The sequence below is a fragment of the Caloenas nicobarica genome, chromosome 5 (assembly GCF_036013445.1).
Source record: "Caloenas nicobarica isolate bCalNic1 chromosome 5, bCalNic1.hap1, whole genome shotgun sequence".
Taxonomy (NCBI): domain Eukaryota; kingdom Metazoa; phylum Chordata; class Aves; order Columbiformes; family Columbidae; genus Caloenas; species Caloenas nicobarica.
In genome coordinates, this window is record NC_088249.1 from 60,274,195 (window position 1) to 60,290,881 (window position 16,687).

Below are 16,687 nucleotides of genomic sequence, written 5' to 3' on the forward strand. Positions count from 1 at the left end.
AGGTGAAGTGTACATACTTGTAACGTGCTTTCCTTGCAGCTATGGAATCCCTAATGCTAGAAAGTAGTCCAGCTTCTGGAAGATATTCCTCATTGTAGATAAAGAATCAAGATGCTCCACGCTAGTGAAGATCTACTCTAGTTGGCTGAAGAGATGTATTGAATGTTTCTCTATAGGACCAGAATGTTTCTCCCTGGGGAAGAATACTACTCTACCATGTTACGTAACAATAAACCACACACACTGACACTGAAATTCATGTTTGCATGGATTGTCCTACCTTTGCCCCAGAGCAACAGGTTGACATCATCTGCATGACCTTGGTTGAAATGATGAGTAAAACCTAAATCCAAACTTGCCTTGCTCATGGTAGACCTACCACGGTCATTTTGATTCTTGCATGCGTTTATGAAGGAACCTTTAGATTAGAGTCTCATCCACAGAAGAATCTCATCCATCAATGAGGAGACTAGTGGCCATACAGCGACTTCTCCGTGAAGCAGGCTGCAGGCCAGGGTCTCCATCTTTGCAACAGAACAGTTGGCATTTTTCATTTTGAAGAATAAACATGTCACATTTATTATCATCTCAGTCCACAAATACGACCATAGAATCGAGTCCAGTCTCCAGGCACTTCTACCAACAGAGTATGGATGCTCCTAATTTGCTATTTCAGGATTTAAGGAGAAGAATCCATTATAACGTGTACTTCAGCCTCTCAGCACGAAGCTTCATCATTGTAGCAAAGAATAGTCAGTGCTGTTCCCCAAGACAGGGGCAGCTAAAATTATCGGAATGTGCTTAGAGCATGTACCCAGCTCTCCCGAGAGATAAAACACGCCTTCTTACAGGTCAAAGGTAGGAAGATATAACTAAGATCAATCACTGTCAAACCTTACCCATGATTTACTACACCCACCTGCACTGCAGGATGTCAGACTGACCATTCCAGTCACTGGGGAATTTGGTGGAATATGGGAATTTGGTGGAATATGGGAAGAGGGAAGGACTACAGCATTTCTCTGGCATTGCCCAGAGCTCTGCACCACACAGGACAGGCACTACAGGCCTGTAGGGAAGTCCCAGCTCTTCAAGCAGGGAGCAGAAGGGGTTCACAACCCTATCGAAACTTCAACTCACACTGTCTCCATTCATTACAGCAGCCAGAGACACTCTACGCGCAAGTTGCAGCGATTAATGTGAATCTCCCATGATCATCAGGACTGTGCTGCTTTGTGAGTGACACCAACAGTAGCTTCTCTGTTGCCTCCCAGAGACTGACCATCTCTCTCCAGCTGAAAACCTCAGCTGATTCACTGAGAAAACATTGCATCATCCTCAGCCAGTTCATCCCACTATGGATCGGCAGCATGTGACAGCCCCATTGACGCTGAAAGCTTTTCCTTGAATGAATCTGCTGTCACAACTGCGGTATAAATCTGTCCTTTGCATTTAGTGACAGGGAAAGTACTCACCAAATTTTAAACCAGTATGAGTCATCCTAAAGGCAGCTGAGAGGAAGATAACTTACTCTGTCCTAGTCCTATCCTTCCACAGGATGGGAAAGAGCACGGGAGACAGCTGGACACTGTTACTAATAAAAAGGAAGAACAGAGAAGACTTCAGAGGCATCACATTCCCTCTGACGGGCTCAGGCAGCCTTTCCTTGTTTGTCAGATGCTGCCAAAATTGAGAGCATAAAATACACCAAGGCAGCGGCCCTATTTGCTAAGGGAAACGTGGGCTATAGATACCAACACCAATGCACACTTAAAAGTCAACAAGTATAACTGCAAAGAATGAAAAGGAAGCAGCTTTCATAGCAACAGAGGTGTCTGTAGAATCTGGACAGGGATGTGTTTTCACGCAGCCTGAGGTGCAGCGTGGCAGGAAAAGCTTTGCAGTCTGACCAACTTGCACCGAAGAGCAAACAACTGTAAAAGATCAGTAACAGCAGCACCTGGTATTCAAAGTAAAGCTGTCAGTTCTGAAAGAGTTTGGTATCAAAAATATATTGCACCGTCACTTCAGTCTTTTACATGTGTGACAGATCCCAAACCGCCAGACTCCAGAAAGCACCGTAACCCCCTGGCAGAATGAGCACATTTGGCGGACAGCAGCACCAACAAATGCACTTTCCACGGTCACCTGGTCCGTACCAGGGGCCATCTGGAGCCAGGGACCATGTGGGGCCACCTGCGGCTGCCACCGGCGTGGGGCCAACTTCAGCAGCAGCCACGTATCCGCTGGTATCTGGGCCACAGAACCTTTGCCTAGGGTTGGAAATGTGGGACATCCAGAACAAAGAACCTTCAAGGTTTGGCTACACAAATAGAAGATTCTCAAGATCCTCTTAAGCAAGCCTTGAAAGTTAATAAAATTTAACATTTCAGAAAGAAGAGCAGCTTAGTCAAATGATTGTATCAGAACTTCAGAGCCCTCCCCGTGAATTTTCACTGCCTTTACCTTAATCCAGCCTTGATGCAACACGGCCAAAAATGAAAGGCACCAAAAGTCATCTGCTGCAATATATATTTTAATTCAAAGTGAATCTCGACAGTAATACACCATAAATTCTTATTTTGACACTCACCAAAATAGTCACCTGGAAAACCCGCTTTTTGTGACAAAGTACAGAAGGCTTGGTCACATTTAAATCACTGAGAACTAGAAAGAAATACTATCGCAAACTGTAAGAGACATTACATCCATAAAAAATTTTCCCAGTCCTCATATTGTAATATTGCACAGTGCAATTGCTACATGGCGAACTAGTGTAGCATAGAAATCCAAAGCAAAAAAAAAAAAGCCACAAGTCTACAAATTGTTAAACAGTAACAGTCCAAACTTATTAATCAAGTCTCTATCACTGGGTATTTCTAGAACAAGTCTTCCTACAGCTTGCAGAGTGATTTAACTTTTACTTAACACAAATCAAGTTAATTAGCAGTAAAAACAGAAAATTTAAAAATTAAAACCAAAAAAAAGTTAATACAGTAGCATATTTGACCAATAAAACACCCTGAAGTAGTTAAAAACTGAACACAAGAAATTAATATAAAATCTTGCAAATTAAAGTAATATGCAGATATGCAATTCTGTAGTCATGCAGTGTTTTATTTAAAAAAGGCATTAAAACGGTAACATGTATAAACGCTTCTCAGAGGACGACTTTTTTCACAGTAAAGGCCCTCGCCCTGGGAGCTTTGTTTTCTGCAGGTGGGACCCGGACACTCATAGTGACCAGAGTCCATTCTCTCCAAGTGTATTGCAGGATGAGGGAAAAGTCACGTGGTGTATATCGAATTTAAGGTGTAGCAGGATCGCAAATATTTCATTCTTTGAAATGCAAACATTTCTAAAATTCCTACACATAGAAAGAGCAGCGGATCTAATTTGGGGCGCATTTACAGCAACGTTTTCCTGCATACGAGAGGATACTGTTGTGATATACAGATAATTGTGTCAATTTAACAAGCACGTTAGCTTAAAACCTTAAGCACAGTAAAAAGAAATACAGTAAATATATTAGACCCATGAAGATCCCCATGGCCCCAGAAAAAAAAAACCCGCAGTATTTTTTTGTTATCACCATACAAAATTCATTTACTCCATTTGCATTGGGGATTCTTGGTGTGTCCATTGCCTGCAATGGAGTAAGCACCAAAAAAAACGTGGCTTCCCAACGCAAGGGAGTGAACAGAATACCATCTGCTGGACCGTGTCGCGCATGTTTGAAGTGGTGAGGTGGACAGCCAATTCGAGCATTTTCTTGACTCCCTATATTTAGGCTTCGTATATGTGTTGATAAGATTTCAAATTCATCAGGATACTCCTAGTTTCTAATGTATACTTTATATACACACACTTGTACAAAATGCATAGAGTTGATTACTAAAAACACTGAAACTTCGGGGAGAAGTTAGGTTTCTTAATTTTCAGTGTGATTAAAAATGTACTGCTGGTACTCTTATTACTTTTTATGATCTAATACTGTTGTATTTTAGTTATTACTTAAAAAATAAATCAAATGTAGGCACATTTATTTCATTCAGACATTCATTAAATAAAACACTGCTTGTGTTAGTGGAGTAAAGAATAAGATTACCAGTTATTAGCTTATTGACAGAGCTAAACTCAAATGCTTTGCACTCTTATTCCAGTCAACATTGCAAGGATTGTATTCCAGATTTTGTTTTAAAAAAAAGTTAAGTCAAGCCTGCAAGATGCAGCTTCTTACGTGTCTACACAATGCCAATATGAAAACATAAAAAAATTAAGTTACATCAATACATCCACTTATATGCAGTGATGAGCTCAAAGTTAATGGAGATAAAATACTGATGCAAATAACACACCCCAAAAAAACATATGCAATCATCTTCCATCATTTACAGTATAGTAGTTACGACACTTCAAACATGAAAACAAAATAAAAAATAAAATCCAAACCCAAAACCTGGCTTCTATTTCATGTAATTAGACTTGTACAGAAATCAGAAGGCTAAGAAAGAACTAGTTAATCACCTAATTTCACAGCTATCTGAAGTGGCAATCATTATATAGCAGCTTATCTATGATACATTCAAGATAAATGATACAATTTATTACTTGCCCATAAGCTAAAACACAGCCTCAGCTTAATACCTTCCGTAAATCCCATCTCTACACTACAGTATACTTGAGGTCTATGAAAAAGTAGCTACCTTGTATAGGAAATGGATGATTAAGTCTTTGGTGCTGCAAAAGCAACTTCATTTGAACAAAACAAAAAAACGAAAAGACACACTTCCTAAGGAAAAAAAAAAAAAAAAAGCAAAAAGCATGTAATTTACGTCCCTGACGGAATGTATTAAATAAGCAAACACCCGCAACAGGCTAAAACAAATACTATAATGTAAAAAGACTAAAATCTCTCCCATGCATAAATGAAAGATTGCACACAAAGAACTCACATCTTTTCAAGCTTCAATAGTAAATATTCTGCTACTAGTTATTAAATACTGCATGGTTTGCTCAAGCTAAGATGAAACCACACCATGAATCAATGAGCATTTGGCTTTTTCTTTCATTAGCTAGTCAGCCATGCCTACCGCACCTCTAAACATTTTATTATTTCCAATTAGACAAACACTTTTAAAATAAACTACTTAGGTTGTATTGCAGTTCCATTTACCAGTATGAAATACCGTGTTGTGTGTCACTACTCAACAGAAACTGAAACAACTTTTCCTAAGCACTACTAAAGTCTTGTCTTGAAGCTAGATCATTCTGGGGGAAAAAAAAAAAGACAGCAAAATTCAGCTACAGCAAAACATGCTGCCTTCTCAATAAGGAAAACACACTCAATACTAAAATCATACCACACGAAACCCAAAATGAGCATTACGCTATCAAAAATCAGCAGATCTGAATTTTTAAGTGCTGCAGTCCTCAACATTTATATATAAGTAATAACATTAACAACCTCAAATATTTAAGGCACTATGTGTGGGAACAGTTTACAATGCAGCTGAGATTATTAGGACAACAACATTTAAGAGCAATGTTTAGGCTTTTTTTTTTTTCACCCATGCAAAAGACACATGCAATGTGAAGAACAACAGCTCAACTTTCAGATAAGTGACTCAACATTTAAACACCAAGATACGCAATACAAACAAGTTACTTCTACACTGTACTGCTGACATATGTGCATCTGTTGCTCTAGGTCTGTACACTGAATGGCTTCCCAAATGTAGACGTGTCTTGCACTAGTTAGAAGGCAATTTTATAAAAAATAGCAGGAGCAAAACCAGATTTCTGCTCCCATAAGTCACCTGTCTAGAGTTACTATATAAGAAGATAACATGACCAAAGACAAGTTATACCAAATGTGCAAAACACATTAAAAGTGAGTTTTTTTAAAGCTCAGAGTTGTTTAAATTGCACCCAAGTCTACATGATTCAAAAAATAATTTTCCTGTTGTGCCATGGCTACTATTTAATAAATACCATGTTTCTTCTTAAATCAAACTTCTGTATCATTGAGCTTCCTCAATATACCGCACTTGAGTTCTCACATAAATGGATACTGGCTGAGTTTTGTTGGACTCAATGGAAATCCCGTGTAAGCAGGAGACGCTGTGATGTACGAATGCGGTGGGAAAATCGGTTTGTACTGAGTCTGATGAATGGTCGGGGAAGGCAAGAGACGGGGGTTTATGCCAACTGGGACCTGGTGTACTATACCGCTGGGATGAGAGATGTTGTACGTCGGATGCTGTAACAAGGGTCTCGAGGTACATGGCGAGGCGAGGAGGTGGGCAACAGGCGCAGCGGTGCTCAGGGGTGCCGACGACGGGTACGGAAGAATTGCAGGTTGTCCTCCAAGGTGGGTGCTTCCAGGGAGATGGGTGTGCACGGCGCTGGGATTTGGGCTTCCTTGCGGAAGGGAGAAAGCGTGACCGGTGACGCTGGCTGGGATGTAAGCCTGCTGCCTCCGGTGAGCGTAGTTTCCGTTCCATTCCTGCGGCCCTGATCCTAAGTGCTGAACCTGTCCACACACAGAAACAGGGAGGTCTTGACATTTCTAAGTATAAAGCGGGTTTGAAAAATGGAAAAAAATGCACTAAAACTAGTCAACTTAAAATCAAGAGGAATATAGAGACAGGAATAATTAAATATTTAAACAAAACAAAAAAAAAATTAGCTATTTAGATAGTAGCACAGACAGGAAATCTGACAATAAGAGATGATAAACAGAACACAAGTTATTTTAATGCTCTTGCAAAAAAAAAAAAAAAGGATAAAATGCCATGCTGGGCTGTTTTAACAGAAATACCATGTATCACATGAGCAAGGTGCTTATTCCACTCTACTCAGCACTGGCTTGGCATCAATGGGAAGTGCTGCATTCAGTTTGGGCACCATAATGAGGCACAAAGAGGACAAATAGGAGAGAAATTTTAGAGGAGAGCAGAGAAAATAATAAACGGATTGAAAATATCTGAGACAACTAGGCAAACAGAAGTCTAGGGCTATGATCACAGGAAGATGTGGCAATCATTAACAGTTACAAAGAGAAAGACTAAAAATCAATTACTCCCATTAAATGATGCAGACTTCAAACTACATGGGGCATCTACCAAAGAAGGAAGGATCAGCATAAATTTTTGTAATGAAAATAACGTTCAACACTTTCTGCCAAGAGGCTGAGGAGTTACAGTCATTGAGGAGATTAAAAATTAATACTACGCTGATCATATTAAGGGTTGCTTAGAACTAATTAAACCAATCCTTCTGCATAATTATGCAGAAGGGGACACAGTGTCACCCACCCAAATGTTTCTTTCAATCTAAACTACTGAAGTCATTATTGGGAAATCCTCTTATCTACATATAGCATGCTTGCCTTTAGTATTTAACTTAGAATTTATTATTCACAGTTACTCTGCAAGACTTGTACAAACAGGTGCTGCTCTTGTATTAAATGTACCTCCACATATCTAATCAAAAGCTCAATGCAGCTACAGCTCAAAACTAACTAATTAAAAGGGGCTTAAACTTGATGTCATGTGTCAACTTCAGTTCCCAGCCACAGTACACATTTACCATATTGGTGAGTAACGATAAAAGTAGCTTTTATATCAATTTTGGGTATCTTCCGACATTGGATTGAAGTACAATCACCACCTCTTCCCCCTCCAGCTTCACTACCCAGCAGCAAGGGTAAGAAACAGTTGGGTCTCTTAAACTCTATCTCATCTCTCAATCCTCAAGCTACAAGTATTTCCTGCACACTACTAACAGAACAAGACTGAAATAAAACTCTAGTTTAACTGCACACTGTGAGCATTTTAGCATTTGGATGTACGGCAAAAAATAATATGCTAACACATTTTTCATTTTGTCTTGTGCTTTGATTTTTTGAGGGCATTGATAATGTTGCCAGTATGGCTTTTCTATCATTTTTTTAAAAAAAGTCAGCTGCTTTAAAGAAAATGACCAAAAGTGAAAGATACTTATGACTTGCCCGGTAAGTCAAAATCCATTTTCAAGATTCCAACACTTCTGCAATCAAGGTGTGGAAAACCTGCAGTTGCCATTTACAGCAACTGAAATTGTGAGCATTCAGCATGTTTGGAACCTCAAGGCAGAAAAAAATACTTCTTAGAGGTAAGTACACGTACCTGACTGAAGTTTATGTGTTGCTGATGGAATGCTGATGTCAGGTTTTGCTGACGGTTTCCTACAATAGAAGAGTGGTTTATTCTTCCCAGGACAGACCGACCCTTTTTCAGTGGCTGGCACGTACCGTCTTCCAAGATATAAATGAACAATGTTATGCTTTTGTTGTCACTATTCTCTTCTAACAGAAAGTTAGACAAAGTTTCATTTGCTTCAGCACACAGGGAGAAATAATAAAATAATACACTAATTAAAGTCTTAAAACCCCCCCCAATTTAGAAGTGTTTATTACAGATTACCAGATATATGAGTAGGTCAAAATCTTCATATGTACAGCTATTGAATAAATTTTCAAATTTCTGTTCTTATCTACTGGTATAGAAAGAAAAAAAAAACACCTGAACTAACTTACCTGTATTCACCATCTGTCCATTGAAACGTAACCTGTTCCCAAGTCTCATTGGTGGTACAACTACTGTGCAAACAGATGATTTGGTTTCAGGATTAACTGATGCTCTTGCTTCCTTGTTTTTATTGGTATTAGCTACAAAGCCATTTTCCACAAATGGGCTGTCATGTCCTGAAGAGTCTGAAGTTGGGGAACCATCCACCGTATCACATCCACTTTCCTGTTCGTCATCCGATATACTATCAAAAAACAAAAGCATTGCATTGAAACAAACACATTTTTATAATACAGGTGCATTTTATTAAATTACCACATAAAATTTATGGAAGTGAAACCACTCAGAGGTGGATAAAAATGATCCTATATACTGAAGTCCTCTGGTGATTTTATAGCTAGTGTAACAGGTCCTTATAGCATGGTGATTAAACTAAGACAATATAAATAAAACCATTGGATAAATCACATTAACCCAAACTTTTCACCAATACCAGCAACTACATATTCCAAATGCTTCTTGGTCCCCAAACTCATATCTAGGAACCTGATTTGTATAAGTGCCACGTACTCACAGCTACAACTAAAGTTTCGACATATAAGGACCAGAAGGGCAGGGACTGAAATAAGAGGAAAAACCCCAACCAGAACATCCCAAGTCAGTGGGACCTTCTGACTGTGTCACAGGTCCTTGTCTTGTGAGCGTCACACAGACAGATGCTTTACTGTCAGGTACTGTAGCAAAAACGCCACTTAATTTCAGAGTTATGTTGAATGTTTTTCCAAGAGTGAATTTTAAATAAAGTGCAAAAGCAAAGGCTTAAGCTAGACATCAAGCAGTGAAGATAAAAATATTTAAAAGCTGCTCATACGAACTGTGTTCACATAAGGGAAGCTTATGATTACGTTAGGGAATATATGGTTTAGTAGAATAAAAAGGGCACCAATGTTCATTAAAGATTACTAAACAAAAAACACAATGGGAGAACAAGAGGGTACAAAAACTAAAGATGTTCTGGTAACTTCAAATCTGTCACATCCTACTTTGGCTTACTTAATTTTGCAACCTTAGAAGAGTTTTGTTGTAAAGGAAGTTGCATACATGTTTATATTTTCTGAGTAAATGCCATTAATTCAGTAATCTGAAAACTTCCAGGGTAACAAGACGGATCTGCTAGGAACAGCAAAAGAACAGTCTGTGCTGTGCATCGGTAGGCAAATTAATTAATTTTTAAATACATCATTTAGCATCACCAGATGGCAACATAACAAAACCTTCGCATTTTTTATCATAAACCGAGTCTGCTGCATCTTTCTTTTTACTGAAAGGAGCACAGCTTTTTACCTGTTGGATCTCTTGCAAGGAGATGGACTGGACTGTCCCGAGGAGCTCGTGCTGAGCGTGCTGTCGGGGCTGCTGAGGGAGCAGACGCGGTCGATGTTGAGGGTGTTCTGGCAGGCTTCGCACTCCAGGCTGCCTTTGCACCTGCCACACACACACAGCGTCAGCAAACTTACCACCGCTCACTCGTTCCTTCTCTACACCACTGACTTAGGTGTAATTACAGAATAAAAAGGGATCAAATATTAGAAAAGGTCCCTTAAATGCAAATCTACATCGCTTCTTTTACTTCCAAAGTGGGTCCCAAATCTTTCCAGAGTTCTTCTGGAAATTCTAGGCTAAACATGCATTTTTTTAAAAGCCACTAAATGATTTTTTTTTAGCTCAATCAATACTAAAACAAGCAGATAAACCATTTTACTACATCAGTTGAGAGCCTTGAAACATTTGACAAAATTTAGATTTAAAACACAAGTTCCTCCAGTTCAGAATCATCACAAGTAAAAATAAAGTAAAACGTTAAACTTTTAAGCCCTCATTTAAAATGATACATGCTCCTTTGATGGCTTTGAGAAAGAAAACTCCTCGGAGGGACCATGCTCAGCATCTGCTTTTATACCCAAATGCACACCTTTTCATACTGTTAGAGAAGTATTTTTTACCCGTATGTAAGTAATACTATCTACTGGATGCTACTGCTAGAATGATAACATCGATTATAGAAAGCCAGAAGACTAATCTTCAACAAAGAGACAGGGTATGACAGTATTAAGAAAAAAATAGGATGCTGGACCTAAAAGGATTCTGGTTTGAAAATGCCTGATGTATATAGATGAATGAGGTACTTCGGAAAGTGTTTTTCACTTTCATATAATACACTGCTACAGAGTTAACTCATTCGTGGAATTTGATCAAAGCGCATTCTTTGTCTTTTTTTTAATTCAGATTCATGTAATACATTAGCTGTGCTAAGACTGCTATATTTAAGTAACACCTTACTAAAAATAAACATCGATTCTCACTCTCTCAGTGAATGTGGTCGTCCTATGTCATCTTCATCCGTGTCACTGCTGATGGTGATGACGCTGACCGCTGGGCTGGGGGAACCGGCAATGAAGATCGCCTGGCGCTGTTTGGTTGAAAGAGATGAATCAGGGTCCAGCCTGACCGATGCTTCGCAACAGTTACTTTCCTGTCCTTCTGAGTTATGATTGTCCTGTGCTTCTATACAACTTATTCTCTTTACAGCCTTCAGGTTAAGTATCTTTGGAGATATAAAGGCTGAATTTTGGATATTGGTATTTTGTAACACATTGCTCCTGCAAAGAAAACACACCGTTTGACATTTAGTGACCCTCTACCAACACACCTGAAAACTGTCCTATTTAAAAAAAAAAAACACAAAGAAAGCAATGTAGGTTAAACCACTAATTTTCAAAACTAATATAAAGAAAAACATAAAACAGGAAACACAGTCATAAATGCTTTACATACATGATTTCAGATATTAACCTAAAAAAAAAAAAAGAAACATGCTAAAAAGAAGCTATGTTGCCACATCCAACCTAAGTAACATTTAATACTGAAACTTGCAACAATATTGAATACAATAAATCAAAAATTCTGTTTTCTTATGAACTTTTTGTTTCTAATAAACACCTTTCATACCTTTGGGGTGAAAAACAAGCCAACAAAACTTGGCCAGATTTCCTGCAAAGATTCTCTCTGAAAACAAAAGCTGGTAGCCTCCAGGTGAATTCCTTGCGTAAAACAAGACTGCTGAAATTGCCCTCTGTAGCCTGTCCTTTCCCCTTTATTGAGCATCCCACACCTTTGAAAATACTTTGTATGGCAGTGGGGCATATTTTCTTCAGCAAGCAGCTAAGCTTTTTGGCCACCAGTGAAAGATAGACTATTCTTGAGACATTCGTAAGGCCTACTGCAACCCTGTTATATAGCACCTCTTTATTTTTAGTTGTCTAAAGCTGATATATCCTCATGCGCATAAGCTTAGGAATATCCCATCAGAGCTACCTCAATATATCCTTATAACTTCCCAAAGGCTATAAAGACAACTTAAATATCATGACAGGCACATGCTAATCAACAGGAATTAAAACTTCTTACTATAACAAGTATTTTTCCATCTGCTCTTTATTACCAAAATAACACCGAAAACTTAGGGCAGAAAGACCAAATTTTCCCAAAGACTTTTTAAGTACAATTGTCGCTAATGAACACACCACTTTGACAGACTGTTCTCCTGCCCACTGAAGGGTAACTACAGATCCGCTATATCTGAAGGTCAGTAATATTCTACCAACCTGTTCTGACAGAGTTTGCTCCTCTTGGTTGCTGCAGGCTGAGGCCAGACGACGTGCGCGATGCCCACGCTAATCGGCTGAGGGGCAGACAAGGTTATCTGATGTGTTAAAACAGGCTGCGGTATCATCGAACTGTAATGCGTGCCCTGGGTAATCATCTTCCTGAGGAAAAAATAAAGGAAGGTTTCAGTTGCAAGTTGTTTGCATCAGCATCCACAGATCTTGTTAAACCAAAGCCATTAAGGTATTGCCCAAAAATACGTGGACTTACCCCCAGTCCCCAAGCCTCTGTGGGCCAGCCACAGGATCAGAGGCCAGAGATGTCGCCGGAGCTGCCATCGGTGCTACTTGCTGCCACGCGGGAACCAGGATTTGCTGGGTCTGATTCGACCACGTCTGTTGTGACGCAGAGAAGATTTCGTGACACAGGGAACAATTGAGTTTACATTAGCTGCTCGTAGCTCAGCACAAAACAGAAGGGGGACTGCGGTAGAACTCCACAGGGCAAAAATTTTTAATAACTAATAATAAAACAGAAGAGATTTTTACTTTAAAGTAAGCCAACCTGAGAAAGGATTCCTGCTCGAATCTGTAGTGGCTGAATTGTGTGGGCTTGGGTCACCAGTGGAACTGCATTGTCCACCCTCAGGGAGAAACTGGCGGGTTTGCTATGGTTTGTAGGAATTCCTGGCAGGGAGAAGAACACACACCTAAGGCTTTAGGCAAAACGCGAGGCTTATATGTATTTTCTAAGCAAAATTCAAACATGGGATTGGACTAGATGATCTTTCGAGGTCCTTTCCAATGCCTAATATTCTGTGATTCTGTGTGATTCTGTGATAAAGGATAATTTTATAACATTTGACTATTTTTTCATGATGTGTTTATGATCTAATTCCACAATTTAGACTTTCAAACCAAATAAATCAACACCTAAAATATTTTTGTGCCATTACGTACCTGCACAGATATTTGACGCTGTAATTTCCAGAAAGAACTGCCAATAGCTGCTATTTGGAAATGGACTACTAGAAAGCAGAACGATTTTGGCAGAAAGTTCTGCAAAGCTAAGCATTCTAGTCTTTATCACAAATTACATTAAAAGCATTTGAAAAGAAGCACACAAAAGTAAGCAGAGCTGAATTTCAAAGCTTCTCACAGCTGACTTCTGCACATCTCATGCTCTGTGTTTCCAGCTAGCTGAAATCCATTCCTCTTAGCTCTAATAGCTGGCAATGCCACATGTATAATGCCCCTATTTGTTACCATCTCTTTTGTGGGAAACAATGCAAAATTTTCAGTGTATGCCATAAAATCTTTTTGGTAGAATCCATAACCTCATTACTCCTTTCATTAAAACAATGCAAACCAGAGCACCACTGGAATGTTACCACAAGAGCATAATAGGAAAATGATGAATTTCATGCTTTATAGAGATTTTATCATCACAGGAAACTAATAGATTTATAGCAACACTGCAATGTTTACTACCAACAAAAACATTTTAAGATAAAAATGTTAAACTAAAATGAAAGAGGAATTTTTTTCATCCAATATTGCAACGAACAGCTATCCTAGAAGAATATACTGACTAGACAAATATACTAATTTCATCTTCTAATGCATTTTGCATCTTGTGCCTTAGTCAAAGACTAAGCAATGGGTGTTCAGAGGTAACTACTAAAGAACTACTGAACTAAAGATTAAAGTGTTTGGGTTTGTTGTTGGGGTTTTTTTTTTAATCTTTACAATAAAGGATGAAAGAAAATCTTCATCTGATGTAATTCTCTCATGTCATAACACAATACTAAGTTGTAACCACGCAGTCCAAAGATTTTAATTTTGAAATGCTGTTGACTAATTTTTTCCACACATCCAACCAGAACAGCAACATCTTAACTCTGGCAGAAGAAGCGAGCTTTAGAACTTCAGATATTTGACAGAGCAGCCAAGCACGGAAACCTTGAAGCAGTGCCAGATACCATTAATATCCCTTTCCCTCCATGCCAGCAATGCAACTTGTCACCTACGTGATGAAAACAATATTCCCTTCATTCAAGCTGTAGCAGAACTTAAATTTGGAAATTTCTCATCATAATAAGAATAGAGTATACAGATCACAGATAAAGTATTTGCCTGTACTGTTTCCTTCCCTATAATCAGTTTATTCATCTGGGTATAATCAAAACAATAGGGTCTTTAAACTATGGAATATGTCAGTGTGTAAAGCATAGATACAATTAAAATCAGAAATCACTTAGCCATACTCAGAGCTCAGAAGGAAATGTGTATGAAGCTATGCATTTAAATCAGTCTCTGACACTGCTCAGTGAATACTCTGAGCTTTCATGAGAGTCTGGGGCCCAAGACAGCTGTAGCCACCACAAATAACATCATTGATAAAGTCTGCTGCACCTGTCTTAATCTAAAGAGATGTAGACTTCCTGGGCTCTAAGTTTAGGTTAAAAGTGTGGTGGGGCTTTTTTCCCCCCCCAGAGTGAATCCAGTGTGCTTTCTATAACTTCTAACTGTGGAGTGAGAACTAAAGAGAATTTTGAAAATAATTCTTTAAAAAAAACCTACTTCCTATAAACTCCATCATTTCAAGATCTTATCTCAGCAACATAAATCTGAACATCACCAAGACAGATAAATTGCATCCTTGGAGATTAAGACTATAATCTAGCTAATTTAATAAGCAAATGATATAAACTACTTGTTCTTCTCTGTAAATGACTGTCACTAGGATGAGAAAGATGAGAAAGGCTGTTTTTCATGAGCTCCTCTCTGATAAGCTCATTATAACAGAAAAACAAGTTTTGCTTGATATGGTCTGAGACCTAAGTGAGGTTTTAAAGGCTCCTCAAAAAATAAGACCTACGTTTGTATGATGCAAATGCATTTATTTAGGGAAATAGAATTCAACTGCACTACCATGTGTCCTTTTTGAGATGCATATCCTTATTTGGCCATTTCCTACACTGCAGAAATACTCTGTGCCAGCATTTCCACCTCACAGTCTTCCAGATGTTTGCGATAACCAAACCATCTGACAATTACTTCTTTCCGTAAATACAAAACTTCAGCCCATCTTATCCTTTGTAATACAGGAGAATTCAGCCAAGCTGCCCTTTCCTCCTCAAAGCACAATGCAATCAACATTCTCAAAGATTTAGTTATGTGTTTTTCAGCCATCAGAAAGCTGTGGCAGTTCTACCTAGCTCTCCTGGTTCATCGTAACTGTAGGACAGTAAATGCGGCACTGTTTACCTAGGGCAGCTACATTCTTAAATTAAGTTCCAAATTTCCAGATGTTTTCCGAAACATTCACTTGGATGTCCAATTAAAAAAACCCAACTTTATTATGCAAACAGATTTATCACAAGAACTGTTATATTTTCTTACGCTCATCCCTAGGATACCTAAGGACATAGTTGGGGAAACAAACACACACACACACACAAAACAAACAAACAAATCAATCAAAACCAAAACAAATGAACAAAGACAAAACAAACAAACAAACAAACCCACCCCACCACACCAAAAGAAACAAAAAAAATGCACCACCAAAAAGACCACCACAACACTGATATTCCCCTCATCTCTTTTTTTACCTCTCAGATTTCATTTCAGAATATCCTCATTTCTTGCTTCAGTTTCCATATTGTGTCCCTCTATTTTATCAGAGAGATATATATGTATACATATTTATGTGTGTGTGGTATATGCAGATGGGCTCTGGATTGCTTAAATCATTTTCTGCAGATGCTGGTTTACTATTTCTTTCAGAAAGGTGCTATGTATCTGAATCCGACTCACATGCAATTTTTTTAATGACATAATTACGTTCTTTAATATGTATAGCTTAAGTGGATATAATGGAAAACTCAAATACGGCTACCAGATAGAAATGCTCATATTTCAGGAACTGTAACCATTACAGTTGAGCATACCTTGAATAGTCGGAGGACATATGATCAGAGCCTGTTGGAAAATATCACCGCAACCAAACTGAGCCGTTCCTGCCTGCAGTGGGATCCCTTGGTGCAAAACTGAATGGGCAGATGCATTTAACACCTATGGGAACAGATTCAATATAATATTATAACACATTATAACCGTGAATCAATCTCTCACACACTTGTCTCGCCAGCTTACATAGTAAACTGCTAAACTAACTTATAAAAATTAAAATTTTAAATATATTTCACGGGAAACAATCCCATTTGGCCACCGGAGGGCACTCTAACACAGCACTGCTTTGCTAGGGCAATCCCAGCTTTCAACTTCATTTTGAAACATACGGAATTCTAAACTGTTTGTTTGTTTATGAAAACAATAGGAAAAAATGAGAGTAAAGGACAGAAGATCTTGTCACCAGATATACTTTTCAATTATGAAATTAATTACAGAAACTGCATTAAATGAATTTATAGTTAAAAAAGA

The 16,687-nt window shown here is 38.5% G+C and overlaps 1 protein-coding gene across 3 annotated transcripts in view; it reads right to left on the reverse strand.

The window, feature by feature from the left end:
• Positions 1-2,525: 2,525 nt before the first annotated feature.
• The window catches only part of HIPK3 (homeodomain interacting protein kinase 3), a 71,386-nt gene continuing 57,224 nt past the window's right edge, over positions 2,526-16,687 (reverse strand). For 2 of the 3 annotated variants that reach the window (XM_065635097.1, XM_065635096.1), the window contains 9 exons: positions 16,195-16,318; positions 12,804-12,925; positions 12,510-12,634; positions 12,239-12,400; positions 10,937-11,233; positions 9,918-10,058; positions 8,582-8,817; positions 8,172-8,299; positions 2,526-6,535 (listed from right to left, as the gene is read on the reverse strand). In XM_065635097.1, the coding sequence (XP_065491169.1) occupies positions 6,059-6,535; positions 8,172-8,299; positions 8,582-8,817; positions 9,918-10,058; positions 10,937-11,233; positions 12,239-12,400; positions 12,510-12,634; positions 12,804-12,925; positions 16,195-16,318 (1,812 nt within the window). In that variant the 3' untranslated portion in view covers positions 2,526-6,058. The remainder of the gene's footprint in view (positions 6,536-8,171; positions 8,300-8,581; positions 8,818-9,917; positions 10,059-10,936; positions 11,234-12,238; positions 12,401-12,509; positions 12,635-12,803; positions 12,926-16,194; positions 16,319-16,687) is intronic. The other variant, XM_065635098.1, reaches the window with a different exon arrangement.